We start from the raw sequence: 21,972 nt of genomic DNA, 5'->3' as shown, positions 1-21,972 counted from the left end.
CAAAGTGACTTATATATATATATTAACCCGAGACCGAAAGACCGTGGGGGTTTGAAAACGATGTGTCGATCGGCTCAGATATTTGAAGTTTACATCGCTACATTCTCACCTGAAAATATGTTAAAAGTTTTTTTGCGACCCAGAAAGAGAAATAAGAGTAATATTAAAACTAAGTCGCTGCCGCCATTGTTGGAAACTGGAATTGGCTGGGCCGCGCTATGAATTCTGCAATATGGTTTTTCAATTTTGTTGTCCGGGTGGAAAATCTGGAAAAATTTGGGAGAATGGTGGCTCCGGGAGATTTTCGGGAGGGGCACTGAAATTCGGTATTCTCCCAGTAAAATCAGCAGGGTTGGCATGTATGGTTGTGGCAACATCACTAACCTTGTCAAACACCTCAGAGTAAATCATATCACAGAATATGACGAGCGTATGTTGAGGTGAACTGAAGAGGAGGACAGGGACAGGTGCTGCTAGGGCAAGACAGACGTCTCTCACGGAGTCCTTTAGTGCTGCAGGCAGGCAAGGTGTTCAAATAGCGCACAACTTCAGGTTTTTTATTTCTATATGATGAACTCTGCATTATTAAGTGATAAGAACAAGTAATCTGATGTCCTGTAATCATTATGATGCTATAATTTCAGATACAATAAATAAAATAAGTTTTTGTACAAAGTATCGGTATCAGATCAGTATCGTCGATACCACCCTGAATATTACTTGGTATCGGATCGGAAAGGAAATCAGTGGTATCGCACATCACTATCACATAGTGGGAAGCAGCCTGTCCCCAAAAAAATCGTGATCCAATGATGAAGGTTTGCAAAAACTTAAATGGAGACAGATTGCCAACACGCTGCAATCAATTGGAGTCAATTTGCACAGATGAGAGCAACGCATCTCTTTGCAAAAGAGGAACTGGCTCAGACAGCCGGTTGTATTCTGGTTATATTCCTATATACAGTAAAAGCAACATTGCAAAGTTCCTATGTCATTTTGGTGTCTCCAACAATGCTTTCCTTAGTGCATAAGAAATCTTTAAAGCGATTACTTGAATTTTCCTGAACAATTTGCAGTTTCAAGTTGCAACTTTTAGAAATTGCAAATAACAACATGTAGTTAAGTGGGTATCATAACCAGGACGACTGTAATTAATTAAAAAGCCTCCATTTTTTTAAAGTTTGGAAATTGTTGCATATTGGGATGTAAAAAATGGCAATACATTTTGAGAAATGAATCCCCTCTGGTGCTTAAGATCCTGCTGTGTCTGCAAAGTGTTTTGCAACAGACTTCCAAGCTTTTCATGTTCCTTTTCATGTTTCTGATTCAATCATTGTCATCTCTGTAGTCAGTGATGTCTGCTCTGATCTGTATTGGGGGTCTGGATGCTGCTGGGTGGGTAGGTCCAGAAAACAAAACCAGACTGCCATGGCTGCAAATGAAATGAACTTTTTCTTTTTGATTAAAATAGTCCTGACTGAACTTTTTTTGAAGAAAAAACTAGCTATGGGGCACTCTACTTAAGTTTTAAGAAATTAAATGTAAAATGTGCCCACAGAGTTTAGGCCAATTTATTAGTCTGTAAATTGCTGTTTCAGTACTTTAGGATATACAGTATCAGTACAGGACATATTACAGAATTAAATCCCCATACTTCCACAGAGATGGATTAGCACTATGGTCAAAATGAATCTGTTTGTGTGTGGTGAGAGGTAAGGAAGGGCATTAAATTATTAAATGTGTCAAATTTTTTGCACTGCTGGGTACATATGGTCCTGGATTAACTTACTCTCTACCTGGGCATGCACAATATACAATGGGCATGTGTGTCTGCTTGGCATATGTGTGTGTGTGTGTGCGTCTCCAGCTGCTTGGATCAGCAGAGCTTTACATCCACAGGGAACCATTAGCAAGATAATAATGAGACCATGGAGAAGCTGAAAGAGATGTGTGTGTCTGTGTGTGTGTGCGCGCATGTGTGTGTGTGTGTGTGTGTGTGTGTGTGTGTGCATGGGTATATGAGTGTGAAAGAAAGGGACAGAGAGACAGGAAGAAGGAGAAACAAACATGTTCCAAGTCAATGATGTAAACATCGTGAGCAAAGGATTTTTTCCAGGTTTGTTTTATTCTGCTTAGTTAGCCATTAGAGTTCTTGTCACAATCAAAACTAAACTGTGTCAGGATGTGTGAAAAAGTTAAATATGCCTTTATTTCTTCAGATACTGTCTCTTGGTCACTGCTTTTTTATTTGATTTCTTAATTTTTGGAAAGATAATGTCTTTAATTTGGGACTTATATGCAAACTCATCTATACCCACCTCTAGGATAATCATTTATTTTCAGTGTTATATCGACTCACCTTCCAGATACATGAAACTGGCTTCATAAATTCTAATTTATGTTTTCAATGCACTTATAAATAAGTGTGCTTTGAAATAACTAGCTGGAGAGACAGAATGTTGACCAGACGCTTAACAGACACTGATCCAGCTGTAACATGGAAACCATTGCTCTGATCATTTCTCTAAGTCTCCCTTATGCAGCCAGAAGAGCTCTAACCTATTGGGGCATGGGCATGGGACCTCTGTCCTGTGGTGTCTGGCACAATATGTTGGCAGCAGATGCTTAGGGCCCTGTGGGCCACAGTGTTTGGCCTCTGTGGATCAGGCCTGCTCCAGTACATCCCAGGAATGCTTGTTTGAATTGGAATGTAGGGAGTTAGGAGGCTGGCTGAATGCCTCGAGCTCTTTTCATGTTCCTCAAGTTGTCGCTGAGCAGAGTCTGCAGGCTGGCAGGCTGCACTGTCCTAACAGGGGAGGCGCCTCTGATATTGGAAAGAGCCGTTGCCATGGAGGTGGGGGCGGGAGTGTGAAATTAGCACCAACATGAATATTAGGATCCAAAGTTTCCCAAAAGACCACTGATGCAACAAGATTATTGATTAGGTTAATCATGTCTGTGGCTTTAATTTGAGCTAATTAGAGCTAGAATTAGTATTAGACTTGATTATCTTAATTATATTGGGTTTCATACTTTGACTATTACTTTTTCAGCTGAAACCTTCTCCTTGTCATTGGTTATGTTCACCACAATGTCATTCTTTTGCCACTTTACTGGTTCTTCGTAGGGAAAACCACATGTTCTTTCTTTAAAGTTTGTGGAAGTTCTACTTGTTAGGGAAAGCGATATTTCTAGAACTTTTTAGAACTTTTAGATATTCCACAGTATAGAGATGTAGCACAATTATAGACACACAAACACCAGTGTGCAGAATGCAATACGTCTCAGTGAGTGTGTGCGTATGTTTGAATCCATATGACAGCTCAGCTTGAAGTGTCTGTGCTGGAAGGGGGAGTCTGAATGTGCCCGAGTGAATTTAAATCTGTGTCTTAGGCTGGAGAAAACTACCTGTGTAAACACTGTAATTTTTTTAACTTGTTCATGCTAGCTAGTGAACATGCACATAGAATTATACGGTGCAGGGTTGAATCATCCTTTATCTCCTGCTCTGAGATGAGATTTTTCACAGGTGGAAACAAAGACAAACAGCAAAGGATTAAGAGAAAAGTAAATTTTCTTAAATATTAGAACAATGAATAAATCATCAACACAACTATTTATCCAGCTATATCTATATAATACAGTTACATTTCTTTTACCCTTTAACAGATATGTTATATTTCCAACCAATCCCAGTCTAAGTCTTGGATCTATACAATAAACCGTACTTGAAAGCACTTCATCTATTACATTGCTGGATAACAAAGCCAATTCTCATTGCTAAGCTCAGAATTTGTGTCAGACTGCTATGTGGCACGGAGAGAAACTAAATAAGAAGAGAGAGAGCAAGGAAAAGAAAGAAAATGAAAAAAAGAGGGAGAAAGCATAAAAACATGCTACCTAGGAGCTAACACTGTAATGAAGATGGCAGTACTACTGTGACAGTGTAACCACTTAACAACAATTCGAGTAAGCCTTGAGCAAACCACACACACACACGCACACACACACACACACGCAGACAGTATACACTCAATAGCACAAACACTGAGATGCACGCTGTGGCAAGCAGTCACACTTTGTCCCACTCTGACACAAGCCACCACACCGAAAGTCAGAGAAAGTTTATGTGGAAGTCAAACAACCAACTTCAGCAGAGTTTAATTCTGTAATTCATCTGTGCAGTAAACACTGTGAGACTTGTTTAGCTAATTTTGTGTCTGGGTGTTGTGTCTATCTGTACATATGGAAACTAACCCACCTAGAATTTCAGCAACTTCAGAAAGAATTATGTTGCTGATTTCTTTTTAACTTGCAAACCCTCATTCTCTCCCAGACACATGTTAAATGATGGCCAGTGTTATCACACCTGATGTCCTTGTCGTGGTCTTTTAGGCCTGGTATTCTGCTGACTGTTTATGTCAGTAATATATCTAAAGGTTTTATAACTATAGCTGAGTAGTAGACTGTAGCTTTCATGTGATGCTTTTGGTTTGATCTATTGGTTTCATTTTATGCTTTAAGACCATGATTCTGTGGGTCAAATTGAAATTTCTCCCCTGTGCTTCTGTTGTCCAGTTTGAGGCCACAGTAAGTACTTCAGTGATTGCTGTTGCTTGAGCACTATCTTTGAAACTATAGGCTATTTTTTTGCAATGATGACTGTAAAATTCCCACATCAATCTAGCAAAACAACAACACAAAGAAATCTCTGTGTAATTTTCACCAAAATGCCTAAAATGACAAAAAATACAGATCCGAAAAAACACATAAAAACCAAAAAAAAAAAAAAACCTGCAAAACACAGTTTCAGTTCAAATGCTGGTTAGAAATAAGGAAATAAGGTCTGAAAAACTACTTGTGTATGTAAAGGGGGTTGTTGAGGTTGTTTTGCTTTGAATCACTATGCCATTTTCTAGTGCTTTTAAATGATCTGATTCCTGAATGGCACAAAACTAATTCCTCATCATCAGTAGTCTTATTTGCAGAGCTCTTGTCATTAAAAACACTCCAGTGTCAAAGAAAAGCTAAAGCGTTTGTTCTTCTTCTCTCACTTAAAATGCTGCTCTGCACTAAACCTCTAATTCAGCTGGAAAACCATTATGTTAACAAAAAAATACACCCGGCAGACACATTACTATATCATTATGTGTGGTTTAGTCTTTGTTGCACTGCCAGCATAAAGTAAAGAAAGTAAAGAAACACTTTTAAACAGAGTATAACATCATCTCAGTTGAACCTCTGGGGTATTGTTCTGGTCAGTTAAGTAACAGAAGGGATGTTAATCAGGTTTTTTGGTGCTTTGTTATCAATGAAATTAACAACAGGTACACTAGAGGGGCAACAACAAGACAGCCCCCAAAACAGTAGTTTTACGGGTTTAGGCCACTGTTTTTTCCCCCTGCTCATTTTCTGACTGTTTTTCCAATAGTTTTGCGTTTGTCTAGGGTAGGAACCTACCTGGACCTGACAGAGGTTGCACAGGTATCCTCCAAGATGGCACATCAACATGTTCTATTGCCAGATGATTTGCTGTGTCTCCTCAGCACAGTCTCAGGAGTATGGAGGAATATTGTAGGAGACAGCCAGTTACTCTAGGAGAGTTGGACAGGGCTGTAGAAGGTCCTTAACCCATCACCAGGACCAATATTTGGTCCTTTGTGCAAGGAGGAGCAGGATAAACACTGCCAGAGCTACAAAATGACCTTCAACAGGCCACCAATGTGAATGTCTCTGACCAAACAATCAGAAACAGACTTCATGAGGGTGGCCCAAGGGCCGAAAGTCCTCTAGTGGGCCCTGTGCTCATTGCTTAGCATCAGAGAGCCAGATTGGCATTTGCCATAGAATACCAGAATTGGCAGGTCCAAGCCGTTATGCTGCCTGCAGCATTGTTCAGCATAACTGGTTTGGCGGTGGGTCAGTGATGGTCTGGGGAAGAATATCTACAGAGACCTTTAAAGGCTGGTATAGACTGCCATTAGGCATCAAAATGAAATACCTGGACCCGTGCAACCTCATAAATAACCTTTAGATTGTGTCTGAACACACCATAGAGGCACAGAGTAAAGCTAAAGACTAACCACTGAATTCATTTTCCTAGGTGAACATTCATTTTTATTTCCCTTCACAAGGAAAAACAAGTACCTGATCAGACTTCAGCAGAATTACTACTATGAGCTCAACCAGTAATCAGCGCTCTCCTGTTAGCACACAAAACATGGACACAAGCTGTAGCAACAGCAGCAGCAGCACTAGCAGCATCAGTCTCGTTATGCTGACTGCACACACTCACAAACAAACACACTCCCCCCCCACACACTCATTTCATTTCCGTTTCTCAGCCAGTCTAATTTCAAGTTTTGTCACATTATTACTTTTTCAATTCCAACAACAACCCCCTACTTCCGTTCCTTCTGGCTCTTTCCTTCTGCTTTGCCCTCTCTGTCTCTCACTCTCTCTCTCACTCTGTGTGTGTGTATACATGTGTGTCTAAGTTATACTTGCAGACATTGCACCACCATGGAAAACATGCACAGGACCAATTTCTCTTAAATTCCCACATTTTCACCACAGAGAATCTTTGTAACATCGAGGTATACCCTCTTCTCACTGATGATCTTTCACGTAAACCACCCCCACAAGAGACAAACAATTTCCCAAAATGTGAATATTCATACACATTTTCTTTTTTTTTTTACTGTGAGATCATGATTAAATTTTCTCTTGGGCAGCTTTGCTCATGTGTATATGTGTGTGTTTGTGTGAAGGTGTATGCCTTGGATGCCCATGGATGCTTCTGTCCTCTAAATAATTCTACACAAACAAAGCATGCATACTGACAAAGCATAAATGCACATATGAACTCAAATGCCCCAACACTTGCAATGGCACACATAGAATATAACCTTACATGCTGTTCTACAGTGTGTGTTAACAATACTATGACTGAGCAATATATTGTTATATTTTTGTTCAACTAACATAGCCTCTGTACATTAAAAGTGCATTATGAGAAGGAATAAGGATGTACTTCTACACTTCTTATTCAGCATAAGTGTTATAGTTGAGTTCATGCAACTATGAAATGTACTAATATTACTAATGTAAAAGCATATAACGGTTGCGGTTCTTGACACCGTAAACTGAGACCAACTGACAATTGGATGTTGAACCCCCACCCTTTGATGGGTTAAACTCCAGCTATGGCAGCTGGGATTGGCTACAGGGATTGTACAGCCTTTAGTAGTACAGTGGAAGGAGATGGATGGATGAGATTTGGTGTTATTTTAAGTATTTATGACTTCTGAATGTCACTTGTCTGTCTGGAACTTGAATTCCCAAAGGACCCTCTTGCTCTAAACCGCCTTCGTAAGTATTACCTGTTGGGACTTGGGGACTTCTAATCCATATGCAGCAGATGTTCCTGTACACGATGCCAACCACTTGGTTGTACCTGTCAGTGTTGACTGCCCTAACTTGCACATTGCATCTTGCTATAATGTGCTGGACTATCTCCGGGGCACCTTTGCAAAGTTTACAACTTGGATCCTGTCAATAGTTGTAGACTCCTGCTTCTATGGAGCTGGTGCTTAGGGCCTGATTTTATGCTCCCATGATCAGAGCCTCTGAGCTGTCATTCAGCCTGGTCTTTTCGAGCCACAGGTAGTATTTCTTGATATCAACCACTTCCTCTGTGTGTTGTTGATAGCATGTATACACACACACACACACACACACACATATTATATATATATATATATATATATATATATATATTAGGGGTGCAACGATATTCGTATCGATATTGAACCGTTCGATACAGTGCTTTCGGTTCGGTACGCATATGTATCGAACAATACAACATTTGTAATTTATTTTATCAATTTTCCTTCTGACGATGCTGTCTGTGTTGAGCGCTCAGTGAATCTGCATTCGACTACTCCGCCTAGGCTTGACAGTGCAGCCTAGGCGGAGTAGTCGAATGCAGATTCACTGAGCGCTCAACACAGACAGCATAGTCAGAAGGAAGAGCGCAGGGCAAGCTAGCGAGACAGAAGTTAAGCTCTCCTTGTAACAGGCAAATCGAACCTCATTCAGATCTGGCGTTTGGAATTATTTTGGTTTTCATGTGACGTATGACCCTGAAGGTAAGCGAGTCATGGACTAAAGTAAAACAGTATGTTGGATGTGCCATGCAATGCTCAATTACATTGGTGTGAACTAGTGTGTTAGCGCAGTTAGCTCGTTAACGTGTTGGCCGTCTAGCCCCATGCACGGAGCAATCGGCGGTAGCTCGTTAACGGAGATTTGCCGTGTTGTGGCGTTGAGGTCATTTCAACGAGATTAACCTGAAAGCACTAGCGGGAACACAACGAATATGACTGCACATTTACGCCGACATCATCCTAGTGCAAAGACAAATACAACAAGCATGCTACTAACTTTAGCCGAGTCATTTAGACAGCTGTTAGCACATGATTCTCCTTATGCTGCTGAGAATATAGCCCAGAAGAAGCGGATAGTATAGCTTTTATTTTGGAAAGAGCCATTTCTCTGTAATAAACTCTCTTTTCCAAAGATGAGTGATTCCTCAATCAGATACAGGGCTTGCAATATCGCTAGCCCGACGTCCCGGAGCTAGCGATCTTTCCAGTCGGGCTACCAAAATCTATCTCTTCCCTGCCCGTCGGGCTACTGTAGGAAAAATATATGTCAATGCTTTTGCATTCTTTCAGAAATGTAGCTGGATAATTATGTCATTGGCATCGGTGAGCCACTGTCAATATGTGACATATTGAAGTCGCGTTTGAATTTGCGCTTGTTTTTTCGCTTTCACTTTGCAATCGTGCGAACTGTGTATAGAGAGCGACAGCACTGATCTGTGAGTGATGATAATTTGTGCACCAATTCCTCTGACATCGTCTTATTAATCGTTAGCTTACTATGCAAACATGACAAGTGAAATCTCCCGCAGCAAGCTTAAACATGTGAGAGGTTGATCGCGCAGAGAATCGCTGAGCTTATGTGAGTGCGTGTGTAAAAGCATTTCAGTTCTGCTGAGCCAAATAAGACAGGTCAGGGTGAAGAAGTGACAGCCAAAGAAAAGCTTACCACAAAACGGAGAAGTTATGACAAATCAGACTATAAGGCAAAAAGAAAGTGCAGCTTTATGGTTTCATGGACAAAAGAATTTCTGTGGCTGCAATATGATGAGCTAAATAACCAGGGCTGCACATAAGTGGTCCGCAGGTGCGCATTCGCTGTCAAAATAAAAAACACGCACAAGGGTTAGGGTTAAATTTAAAAACTGTACTTTTGAGTTAAAATATATATTTATAATTTTAATAAATGACAAATAAAAAATGCATGAACATTTTTTTTGTATCGAAAAAATATCGAACCGTGACACCAAAGTATCGAACCGAACCGAACCGTGAATTTTGTGTATCGTTGCACCCCTAATATATATATATATATATATATATATATATATATACACATACACATACACACACACACATACACTGTGCAGTACATACTAGCTAGTGTAAATTGGAGTTATGTTAGGAAGGACATCCAGCACTAAATCTTAGCCATGTACATCATTCAGAATGAGATTTTAGTACCAGATTAGTCAGAGCACATGTTAATAACAAGTGCCTCCAATGCAATTGGCACACAGGGTACAGTTGCAAACTGTGCTAATGGTGCCTGGATAGAATAGAAGATGGGAGAGGCAGGAATGTCTGGTAAAGGCAATGAGCTGGTTGATATGAAGGACAGTAAAAAGGTAGATATATTATGTGTGCAGGAGACCAGGTGAAAGGGAAACAAAGTCAAGCACACTGGAGGTGGATTCAAGCTGTTCTATCACAGTGTAGATAGGAAAACTAATGGAGCAGGAGTCTTAAAGGAAGAGCATGTGAGCAATCTTGTGGAGAATGACAATTGTCAGACAGATTCGTGATTTTGTAGCTGGAAATCGAAGAGGTGATGCTGAATGTTGGTGACGCATATACCCCACAAATTGGATGGATCCTCAGTTAGAAGAGAAAGACATGCTTTGGGTGGTAGGGAGGAGTTACCAGATGACTGGGACAGTGCAGCTGAAGTGATCAGAGAACTGAGGAGATGACTTGCTGGTGGAATGAGAATGCACACACAGACACAGAATGATAGCAACAATAGTGAAAGGGAAGGTTTACAAGATGGTAGTGAGACCTGCTATGATGTGTGGTTTGGAGGGGTTGGTAGGGGGGTGTAGGCATGTATGTATGTATGTGTGTGTGAGAGAGAGAGGTAAAGAAGTATAAGCTAAAAGCAGAGCTGTATAGTTGTGTATCTGTGTGCTTCAAACTTGGTGTGAACATATTAATAGCTTAGCTCCTCTTAGCCTCACTGACAGAGTGACAGAGACATTACTAATCCAGCAATGACAAGTTACTATTCCCCTGCTTCCCTCTCACTCCCTTCCTATCTATGCTTCCTTCTTCCCCAAGACTCAAATCATAGTTTACTGTGCACTGAGGTACGTTGTGCAGCAATTCAGCACATTGTTGGATGTATTTGACTTGCTTTGATGGTGGGTAGAGCACAAAGGCAGTGCTAATCTGGAAAATTGCACAAACATGACACGTCTTTGCAATGCTCCATTCTTAAACGGATGGTACATGTTTATTTATTTATTTATTTATTTTGTTTCCATTATATCATAAATACAGATGTTGGGCATTAAAAGTTTAAGAACGAAGCCAACTAAATTGCTATTGAATGATTATATGACAATCTTATGAAAGTTATTAAAGACCACCATGTTCTTATTATAATGAATCATCTCAGAGCTGGAAAGGCGACATGTTTCTTGTAGCTGGTGTAAATATAGTCTGACAGTGCTTTGTTTCTGCTTTACTTGATGGTAATTACTCTATTAGTCTTTTTAATGAGTTTCTTAAATGTTTCTGCTGTAAAAAAATAGCATGTAAACCTGTTGTAAGGAATGTTTTATTCCTTCAGTATATGCGTTGATTAAAATTTAATAAACTCAACTTTTCTATCCTATCATCTCTTTTCGAAGAATATATTTACTTTTGCAAATGCACAAACCTACAACTACATAATCAACTTATCATCATTATTAAATCATTTTCTACTTCATGACTCCCTGAAGTCTAGAACCCACAAACAAAATATGTGTGCATATTTCTGTTTTCAGTTTTGACTTAGTTTCAGTAGGTAAACATCACGTCATGTTGGCTTCAATCAGGTGACCGACTTGGTGATTGAAGAATATCAAATTTCTTCGCCTTGAGAAACTTTATGGTTGCTTTTGTAGTACGCTTACGGTCATTATCTATTTGGACAGTAAACTGCTGTCGGACCTGTTTTGCACCATTTGGCTGAATCTGAGTAGAATTCATTATGCTACACCTATTAGCAGTCACCAACAGTATCAAGCATCATCATCAGTAAACACTAGTGACCCAGTTCCACTTGTAGCCATACATGCCCCCTGCCATAATGTTGCCTCCACTATGTGGTAGATGTCCCAATCCTGACCTGCGTCTCTGTTTTTCTATGCTTTTTTCTTCCCATCATTCTAATACATGCTCATCTTGGTTTCATATTCTAAACGAATTGTCTTCAGAATTGTGCAGCCTCTTTAAGATGTTATCTGGCCACCTAGCCTTCTTGTTCATGAGTGTAATCAGAATTTAGCACCTTCTTTTAAACCCTTTCCATTAATTCATAAAGGTGCCAGTTAATTAAAGACATGTAGACAATGATACACCTACCTCGTTGGGAGTGTTCTTGGTTAGATGTTAGAAAATGAATTCTCTTAATCATAGAAATAATTCTGCGATCATCCACTTCAGTTGTCTTCTGTGGTCTTTCAGGGTTTTTGGTGTTTCTGAGCTGGCCAGTGTATACCGTATCAGATGTACCAGATTGTAGATTTTTAGACTATTGTAATTCCTTGTTTACTTGCTTAAGTAATGCCTCCCTGGAACGACTGCAGGGTGTTCAGAATGCTGCTGCTAGGCTTCTGATAAAGCATCACAAATACTCCCATGCCACTCCCCTGCTAATTCAGCTGCATTGGCTCCCTGTCAAGTTCAGGGTCCAATTTAAGATCATAATCATGACTTATAGGGCCCTGCACGGTGGAGCTCCAACTTACTTAAGTGATCTTCTTCTTTCTTATCACCCCAGCAGGTCCCTAAGGTCTTGTGACCAGGTGTTGCTGGTTGTCCCGCATACAAGGTTAAAAACAAAAGGTGACAGAGCGTTTGTATCAGTGGCTCCCAGACTCTGGAACTCGCTCCATTTGAGTTTGAGATCTGTGGACTCAGTCATGTCTTTTAAAAAGCAGTTAAAAACGTATCTGTTTAAACCCGCTTTTGGTTGATTTTGTTTTGTTTTAGATTTTAATGTCTGTTTTCTGCCTCTGTAAAGCACTTTGTGATTTTATCTTGAAAGGTGCTATATAAATAAACTTTTATTTTACTTTTACTTTACTGACATTACTTCACTGAAAGCTTAAATCCCACACTTCAATCACATCTTAACAGATTACTTAAAATGCACTGTAGCAGTGTACATAGTAAAAACTACAGAAGTTGTGGTCAAAGGAGCTTGCAAAGAAAAGCGTCTGGACTTCTTTAAGTTACTTGAAGACGTTTCACCTCTCATCCGAGAAGCTTCTTCAGTTCTAAGGTCAAATGGTGGAGAGTCCCAGATATAAACCTAGTGGGAGTATCCCCCCACAGAGGGACAAAGGACCCCCTGATGATCCTCTAATCGCCTGAGCCAAGGTGTGAAACTGGGTGTGGGTTCCAATCAGCCAGAATTTCGGGTGTGTTCATTGTGAAACCTGGCCCCACCTTATCATGCGAATTCCTGAGGTCAGATGGCCCAGGATGTGAGTGGGCGTTAAGGCGTCTGGGAAGGGATCTCAAAACCCACACCCAGTTTCACACCTTGGCTCAGGCGATTAGAGGATCATCAGGGGGTCCTTTTGTCCCTCTGTGGGGGGATACTCCCACTAGGTTTATATCTGGGACTCTCCACCATTTGACCTTAGAACTGAAGAAGCTTCTCGGATGAGAGGTGAAACGTCTTCAAGTAACTTAAAGAAGTCCAGACGCTTTTCTTTGCAAGCTCCTTTGACTACGATGACCTGGATGACTGAGAACCTTCACAGACATACAGAAGTTGTGTCTTTGTCCAACAATGCCATATAAGGAAATACATTTTTTAATTATGTTTTTGGAGGATGTTTACATATCATATAACAGAATGGATTGATCCAGGCTCCAAACCTTGATAATGGTATACCTTCTGTTCTTTTAGTGCTTCTAAGTAACTACTTGCCTTCTTTCCTTGTAGCGCACGGTGGTACAACCTTTATCTCACCTAGTTTGTATTGTGGCTGCATAAAGAGATATTTTACCATGAACTGATAGTTATTTGTGCTGAACACGGTGAACCCACCCACTTTCTCATGGGAGGATGATGATGTCTGGGTCCTTCATGAGAAGTGTAAGCGATTTCTCCTATGGTTTCTTCTTATGGATGACTGACTCTGTATTGCTTATCAGATCTACAACCAGAAAGCTTTCAGGTGGAACAGCAAAGTTCAGTTTTATAATTAAGTTTGCGCCTGTGGAAGTTCAGGTCACCGATGTCACTTGGCAGTCATGAGTATTATTGGACTAGATTGAACACAGAAGAAGGTGTAGAGTCACTGATTAAACAGCTTGAAATGAACTGAAATGAACTTTACTTTTTAGAAATTAAGTTCATGGTAGAGCTGTATTTATGGGGAAATCCCAGTACTATCTCTGTGTATATCAAAGTGAAATTTATTTCTACAGTTAATTTAAAAGTGGCAAAGGCTGGAAAGCAAAACTGCTTTACAGAGCCAGAAAATTAGAAGACACTTAAACTAGTCAAAACAATGCAATGACCAAATAAAACAATGGCATAATGAGAGAAACAATATCAATAAAAGGAGTAAATAAGTAGATAAAATTGCAACATAAACATACATGAAATGCAGAGACTAAAAAGAAAAAAGAAAAAGTCATTAAATAAAATGCTCTCTCTGATATATTTATGAGGATTATTAGAAAGGGAGAAAAAACCTTTAGAAAAAACTCCTGATGCCTTTGGATTTTAACAGTACAGAAGAGTGACTAGTCAGCACAAGTAATAGATGTGAAAGTGGAATAATGGATCATTTCAGAGATGTCACCTGCTGCTAGTTTTCTGAGCAACTTAAAAAATAATATAAAAGAACCTTAAAATTATCTCTGTATATTAGAAGAATTGAACCCAGTAACATGGGAGGGCATGTCTTCCCTGCACTACTAGTGAAGGGTGTTTCTGCTGCACTTTAAACCACTACAGGCAACTAACTGATTCATAAACAGACAGAACTGAACTAGTCAAAGGACACAAAACAAAACCAAAATCTAAGCCTTTAAGTCTTTAACAGTGGCTAAAATGTTTAATGTGTAATTGGTCTAAGGAAGTCAGAGCTAGACTAAAACAGAGCAGATTTGTTCATTGCAGTAAGATAATGCTGACATTCCCTGGATTGTTTTTAAAATTCAGTCGCAGGGGGTTGGCTGCATTGATTGCATCTACTGGGTGTTCTTGCCAATTGAAAAGAGCATTAATTTTTTAAAAATATAACTTACCTCTGACAAATTAACCATGCACATAAGGCTACACTGTAAGGTACAACAATGTACAATATGACTTAAATGTCAGATAATCATAACAGTATTATCTCCCTATAATTAAGTTGACAAACTGAATGTTTCCTCTCGTGAAAAATCAAAAAAGCATGACATTAAGACTGGACTATATGGAAAATACAGGTCATAAGCCCTTGACTGAGGATTATATCTGTCAGTTGTCTATCAAAATAAAAACTGTATAATTGTAATCATTTTCTTTTTTTTAAAAAAGAAGCCTGATGAAAACTGGAGATATATTATCTGATTGGATAAAACCAATATTAGTAGTAGTACCACAGTGAATGCATACTTTCAACAGTGAAGGAAAGAGAAAGTGTGATGATGCTGGGCTGTGTGAATGCAAAACATTTTGAAATATATAGCGAAATATAACTCCTCCGTTGCAGCTAAATCTCTGAAAAATGACAGGTCTTTCTGGATTATACCTGTCACTGAAAATATAGGGGCCTATATAGAGTTTGAAAATGAACAAATAATAGATTTTAATCTCAGTAATGAAAGGTGGAGTGACTTTTACTCCAGTGAGTTACTGTTGTGCCTACATTACCCTGATGTTCAACTTCAAAAAAATTTATATTTTCTGCAAAGAAGACTATTACAAAGCAATGGTTCTGTCCTGACATTTGTATGGAATCATTCTGGAGACTATGTCTATCCGTGTTATTGGTTTTGAACATACCACAGCAAAATTAAATAAAGCTCGACCCACGACTGTTGACGCTTGGAAAATCTTCTCATCCAGAGTTATCTCCTGGAAGAGGCAATAATTGGTTTTAACTTTGTGTTTTTGTGTCTTTTCTTTGCTGTCCCTATGCCTTGTTTGCTAATGTTTGCTTTGCTACTGCAGTTTACAGTTGTGCTGTATATGTCTGTACCCCCCCCCCCAAACCCCGTTTTAAATCAATAAAATGTTGATCACAAAAAAAAAAGAAAATGTATATTTTATTAAAACGTTGTCAGGGTTCCTGGGTTGTTGACCCAGTGTTTTCAGTTCTTACTTTGTCACGGTTTAGTTTTCACGTTTCCTGCTTTATTATGTTAGCATTATGCATTATGTTCTGTTCAGTTCAGCTGTGTTCTCACGTGTCTCTTATCATCATCATTAGCCAGTGTATTTAAACCCTCAGTTTCTCGCAGTTCACTGTCTTGTCATCGTCAATTGTGTGTGTGAGTTTTTCATTTCAGTTCACTTCAGCCCAGCCAGCCATTCAGCCCGTCCGTCCGCCCGTCTCATGTTATGTTCACCATACATTTATAATAAACACCATCCACATCCTCAATCTGCCTGCGAGGCCTGTGTTTGGGTTCTCTTTCCACACCACAACGCCCTCACAAAAGTAAGTGGCCTTATACTTACTTTTATACTTATACTTACGTATTCGTGTACCCAATTAACCAATATCTAAATATTATATAGATAAAATAACTTAGTTTCATGCCTGTGCCTGGGTCCTTTAAAATGAGTGACAGAGTGCCCCTGCCTAAATGATGGTGTGTGATATTTTTAATTAGGACCCACGGCAAATATGAACTCAGTAGATAACTCCAGCAATAAATGACACAAACAGAGTGCTTTTGATTCAGGTCTCCTAAGGCTGCACATATATGGAAACATCTTTGAACTGTCAATTGTACCTCAGATATACTATTGCCTTAGTTCCTCAAACTGCCAAGAAACGTGTGTCTATGTTGCCTTTTCCATGAACTTTCAACACAAAGTTTTATAAATGAGGGACAACAAGAGCCATTGGGACTCAACAACATTGATTGGCAAAGTAAAATAATGAGCTGTCAGCAGCTAGGGATCTGCAGGTTCTACACAATTTACAGCAACAGTGTCCACTGTACATTTAAGGAGGGACAAAGAACACTGAGTAACATGGGAACTTCCGGTAATGGCGTTTACTGCACTGTAATCCCTAACAGTTGTCCTAGCTCATAACTAATAAGCTCATAACACTCAAATGTCGTTTTGTAGTTGAGCAAACTATAAAGTATTGAGCTCTGTTGGCTTTTATGCAGCTTTAATTGAATAGGGCTCAATATTTTTTAGCTAATTTTTTTGGAACGCTCAAAAAGTTTAAGAAGCATATATTAGTGACGTTCTGGTGGGTGGAGTCTTGTTGCTCCCTCAGGAAAGCTGAGTCAGCCCTCTTGAATTTACCTTGATGCAGGGAAGATTTGGCCAGCCCTGTGGATTAAGAGTCCCCAACTTCAACCCTCCACGACCACCACCTTATTTTTTTTCATCAACTGCCCTAAATTTGGTAAGTCTAACGTGTTTTTGTTTTGTTTAAATTTAATTTCGATAAACATTCTTTTTTTATTTTTTACTGGAAATATATTCGTACTTTGTGCACAGTGAATATTTATTATAAATGAATTCGAATCCAAGTAATTGTAATTTTAGAAGTTTTCGAATGTGACAAATACGTAATGTTATTTCAAATTAGAATGGTGTAACGTTTTGGCGGTTTTCCGTGGGGGACAACATTTCCCATAATGCATTGTATTCTTGCCCGGGAGGTTGACGGTGGCAGTTCTAGCTCCATGCGTTTGAACTTTCTACTAAAACTTTCTACTGTCCGTTTCTACCGGTTGTCGTATTCGCCGGTAATGCACGTGCGTATTGTGAGTATACTTATTTCAATAATTGTCCGTGTTACACAGTCAGTAGTTTACGCTGTTGAGCTGTGTGTGTGTGTGTGTGTGTGTGTGTGTGTGTGTGTGCGCGCTAGCATGAAGCGAACAATAATAAACAACATGAGTGTGTTATCATTATTATTATTTCAAGTTTGTTATTTAAGTTATTAAGCTTAGCAACACACCTATCAACATTAGTTTGAAACGGTTAACATTAACAGACTGAACTGGACTTAATAACAGGAGTGCATATAATCTTAGTAAATTATTGTGGTGAGTATCAGCTGCGCTGGGTATGTAAATCGGGCCATCCAGCTGCGGTGCTGATTCGACGTCACACAAATGTCACTTGATCAAGGAGCAGATCTGCATCAGATGAGATCAGCTGACTACGTGTGTGTGTGCTGTGCAAAAAATGTTTTTGAATATTAATAAGTCATCTTTGTGCACATATTGTTTACAGATATCAGACTGCAAAGAGTACTACAGAGAGTCAACATTTCACCAGTTGTCAGTGGGTGAGTTTTATAATTTGTCCTAATTTAAATAAAAAAATAAATACAAAGAAACTAGAGAATTTTGCCCTGAATTATTCAAAATTTTTAGATTTTTTTGGGTTACCCTTCTAGATTGACAAGTTTAGCCCGTTACACAAAAAGTTTGGACACCCCTGATCTATAACAATGACAATCAGAACATGGCTATCCAACACTTTGTTTTTACTCTGCATTTGTGTAAATACTATTCTAATAGATATTGTATGTTCATCTAGGAACAGCATGATGTAAATACAAGACGGGCCCTCGTCCTTCGTGCACTTCCTGTGTACCTGCGTGAAGATGCCTCCACGTTATTCAGGACTTGTGATGTAAGTGTACTGGCCTCAGCATCAACCCCTTTGCCTAGCTGTTCAGTCAAACATATGACATCACTCAGAACTCAAGGAGAACCAGGGTGTATATCAGGAAGGAGGTTCAACACAGTCCTCATCTGACTTGTTTTCTCCCATATATCAACTATTGTTGAATAAGATTGCAAGAAGATTGTTACGCATAAACCAGAAAACATGAAAATAGTTGAAAGATTATTAAACAAAAACAAATCCACAGATAAAAACTCTCCCTTTTAAAATTCAAGTGTTCTATTTTTTTGGAGGTGCCATGTTGTGGTCAGAGAAATGTTTGGTAAATAACAAAAACAAATATCTTGGCATATATTTATTATTGAAAACATTTATTTAAACATATGTTTTGAAACCAAACCCAAATTAAGATTATTGTAATGCATCATGATGTATCGCAATATCAAATTAAATCGTTGACATTATAATCCTAAAAGAAACGTGTGACTTATGAAGATTCACACCTCTAATCAGTAGCATGATTTGTGTCCTTGTGGGGCTGAACTCATTCTTGTATTATTTTTGTTTTGCAGTCAGCAGATGGTCCAGACCCTACTGACACTCCTGTGGCTCTGCTGACAGTTGTCACGGATGACACTACTGATTCGGCCCTCTTCAGTCCCGAAAGCATCTGCATTGTCGTTGAGGATGAAATACTTGTGAATGGTCCCACAAATCTGGCTGAGTCATTTCTCCTGCTCTTTGGGTACATCTATGCACTAGACCTACAATACCCAAAGAAACTTGAGCTTACATTCACATTTATCCAGAAGGTTGTGATGTGCCTTGAGGACAACAAACCACTGAAAGGGCGTCTACTGATGCTGAAGAATGATTTGTTCAATGAGTGAATCACTCAGAATGGACTACTTGTTGAGCTGAGTATTGAGGAAGCTTTTTTTTGTTTGTTTTTTTCCTAATCATTTGCCTCTCCTACCTCACATTTAAGATGAATGACTGTTCAGTTCATGCACTATTCATGTTTAATGTTCTGTTGCCTAATACGTAAATGCACTGCCTTGATGTTTGTTCCCTATAAGTACAGCAGTGGAAACAGTACTGTTTTTTTATGTATTTTTAAAAAAGAAAGTGAGCTGCAGCTGTCAAGGTACAGTAAGTGTTAAATGCCTCAATGTTCTAATAGCTGCAATTGCTGTTAATACTGAAAATGTTATTGAATTTTAGAATTGAGATGGAGACCCTTGGAGTCTTTTTCTCTTGTTTTATTTATGAAGCACTTTTTTATGAGTGAGCTCTGTTGTTTGTGCCTTTTTAAAAGCACATTGTGTTTAATAAAAAGTTGTTAAATTGTTAGTGTTGTTACTTTCATGTTTTCTAACACTTTTAGCTGATTATAATTTACTGGGCAAACAGTTTAGAATTATTTGTAAGTGTATTTCCCACAGTATTTTAAAAATATTGAAGATTTTAAGTGTTATTTCCCATATTATAAGTTAGAAAATATGAAAAAGTTTGAGTTTATTTCCCACATCGTATGAGTTGCAATATGTAAAATATTTTGAGTGTATTTCCCACCTTAATTAAGTTGAAAAATATTGAACATTTTGAGTTTATTACTCCCTAATTATAAGTTGAGGAATATCAACATTTATGAGTTAACATTGAGGTAATTTAAGGCAACTGCAACTATAATTTTTATTTTAGTTAAACTTAAAACTTTTAAAAACATCACTAAAAAATTGTTGTGTAATCTGTTACACAACAATTTTTGAGTTCTGTGAACTTATTAGGTTTTACAGTGTGGGTAGACGTGTTTTAGGTCCGCTCCGCTACTCGGCTCAGCATTTACCTAATGAACCTACTTCTTTGAGATTTTGATTCCCAGTTTTGGATGTCTTTTGCCTTTGTCGATTACTGAAGATCCAAAGAATGTCAAAGTCAAAGGGCAAACAAGACCGAGACCGAGAAACCTCGACATCTGCGGCACCTGTAACTGCAGCCGAGATTAGCTTAATGCTTGAGGAGCATAGAGCTGCATTGCTAGCGGACTTTAAGTCATTCTTTGAGGACTTGTCCTTTGTATGATTTGCCCTCATACCATTTGTTCCACTACTTTCAAATAAGACACTGTGCATCTTCTATCTTGCTAGAGTTTTCAAGTCAGCCTCTCAAGCCTTGGTGGGAAGACTTATTCCAGTTGAAGCCTCACAGTAAGGCTCTAATATCACAAATATATACTTTAATTATGGCATCAAGCAATTACTCAACCAAGAAAATTGCTTCGAGTTGGGAACAGGAACTGGGTCTTCAGTTTGTTGAAGGTTACTGGGACAAAGTAATTGACAAAATTCATTCCTCAGCCTCATGTGCAAGACTCGCCCTTATTCAGTTTAAGACGGTATACAGATTACACTTCTCAAGATTTAGACTATCTAAAATATACCCCGGCATTCCTGACCTGTGCAACAGATGCAACACCTCCCCCTGTGATTTAACTCGTATGTTTTTTGCCTGCCCATCACTTCAATTATACTGGACTTTTTACTTTGACGTGCTCTCTCATGTTTTGAGCGTTACTCTCAAACCATGCCCACTAGTTGCCATTTTTGGTGTTTCTGAAGATGCCACCCTAAACCTTAGTCGTAAGCAACTGGATATTATATATATATATATATTCACTTCACTGCTGGCACAACGCCGAATTTTGCTGTCTTGGAAAGCTCCTCACACTCCAGCCCGATCACGTTGGCTGGAAGATGTTATGTTCTCTTTAAAATGGAGAAAATAAAATTCAGACTCAGAGGAAATGTTAATAAGTTCTCACAGATGTGGCAGCCTTTTATCATTTACTTTAACTCATTGAAAACACTTGTATCATGGGGTTCCCTTTTGTTCTGGTTTTGGGGGGGTGGGGTTGTTTTGGTTTTTTGGGGTTTTTTGTTGTTGTTTTCTGTGTGTGGGTTGTTGTTTTTTGTTTTTCTTCCTTTTCCCCTTTTTTTCTTTTTTCTGTTTTATTGTTATCATCCGAATTCTAATGGCACAATCTCTCTTGATATATATCTTTGTATCGGTTGGTACTTGCTGTATTGGGCCTGATATGTCAAATTACATGTGCAAAACTTTATAAATAAAAAAAAAAAGGGGGGGGGGGGGGGGGGAAGAACACTGAGTAACATAAAAACCTGGATCATGTTAGTGTGCCAGATGTAGCCAAACATGCTCTTCCTGGAATCCCTGGCAGGTTAACATAGATATTATTACCTCCCTATATGATTTGATCAAGTTTAAAACAATCTGAGATGTTTAATTATAAATTGGACCTTAAAGGAAATATTCAAAATCTTTTTTGGACATGCATTGTGTCATTTCCTGAGTCAACCAAAGTCATCAAGAGGATTGCATTAAAAAAAAATCACACCTAAACTCCAAACTCAGGTTTTTCCAGTTGTTCACTTAATTTCTTATGTTTAAAGCAAACTGTGCATGTCTGCTATAAATTCACATAAATGCTGCAGTGTGGCATACAGCAATAATTAAAACATTTTAAAAACTTCTACTTCAGTAAACTTCCACACACTGATCTGACACACACACACACGCACTATATGCACACTTTACACACTCTTGCCTGCGTCACTCTGTGCCTGCACACATGCATGCACACAAGCCTTGTTCTGCCCACATGCAGTCTGTCTGTTT

The 21,972-nt window shown here is 38.9% G+C and overlaps 2 protein-coding genes across 4 annotated transcripts in view; one reads left to right on the top strand and one right to left on the bottom strand.

Moving 5' to 3' along the window:
- The window catches only part of csmd3b (CUB and Sushi multiple domains 3b), a 414,655-nt gene that overhangs the window by 227,259 nt on the left and 165,424 nt on the right, over window positions 1–21,972 (bottom strand). The window lies entirely within an intron of this gene.
- On the top strand, window positions 16,695–19,703 carry LOC147303942 (uncharacterized). Of its 3 annotated transcripts, none has more exons than XR_015126986.1 (4): window positions 16,695–17,035; window positions 17,875–17,929; window positions 18,184–18,279; window positions 18,846–19,703. XR_015126986.1 is itself a non-coding variant. In XM_086281027.1 (3 exons), exons 1-3 carry the CDS (start codon window positions 17,271–17,273, stop codon window positions 19,161–19,163), a joined length of 543 nt encoding a protein of 180 aa, XP_086137153.1. In that variant the 5' UTR covers window positions 16,695–17,270; the 3' UTR covers window positions 19,164–19,703. The 3 variants fall into 3 exon arrangements, 1 of the variants encoding a protein (XP_086137153.1); XR_015126985.1 differs by having other exon boundaries at window positions 16,695–17,399; XM_086281027.1 differs by lacking the exon at window positions 17,875–17,929 and having other exon boundaries at window positions 16,695–17,399.

The sequence above is a fragment of the Aulonocara sp. 'chitande type north' Nkhata Bay genome, linkage group LG22, assembly GCF_057382095.1.
Source record: "Aulonocara sp. 'chitande type north' Nkhata Bay isolate Kocher_YH1m ecotype deep benthic linkage group LG22, A_spYH_male_GT1.1, whole genome shotgun sequence".
NCBI classification, from domain to species: domain Eukaryota; kingdom Metazoa; phylum Chordata; class Actinopteri; order Cichliformes; family Cichlidae; genus Aulonocara; species Aulonocara sp. 'chitande type north' Nkhata Bay.
Note: the sequence above shows the minus strand (reverse complement) of the source record. Positions and strands in the feature narration are given on the sequence as shown.

Coding starts and splice junctions, on each gene's coding strand:
- LOC147303942 (XM_086281027.1), top strand. CDS start 17,271: ATGCATTGTATTCTTGCCCGGGAGGTTGACGGTGGCAGTTCTAGCTCC. Junction 17,400..18,183: donor CGGTAATGCACGTGCGTATT/GTGAGTATACTT, acceptor ATGTTCATCTAG/GAACAGCATGATGTAAATAC. Junction 18,280..18,845: donor CGTTATTCAGGACTTGTGAT/GTAAGTGTACTG, acceptor TTTGTTTTGCAG/TCAGCAGATGGTCCAGACCC.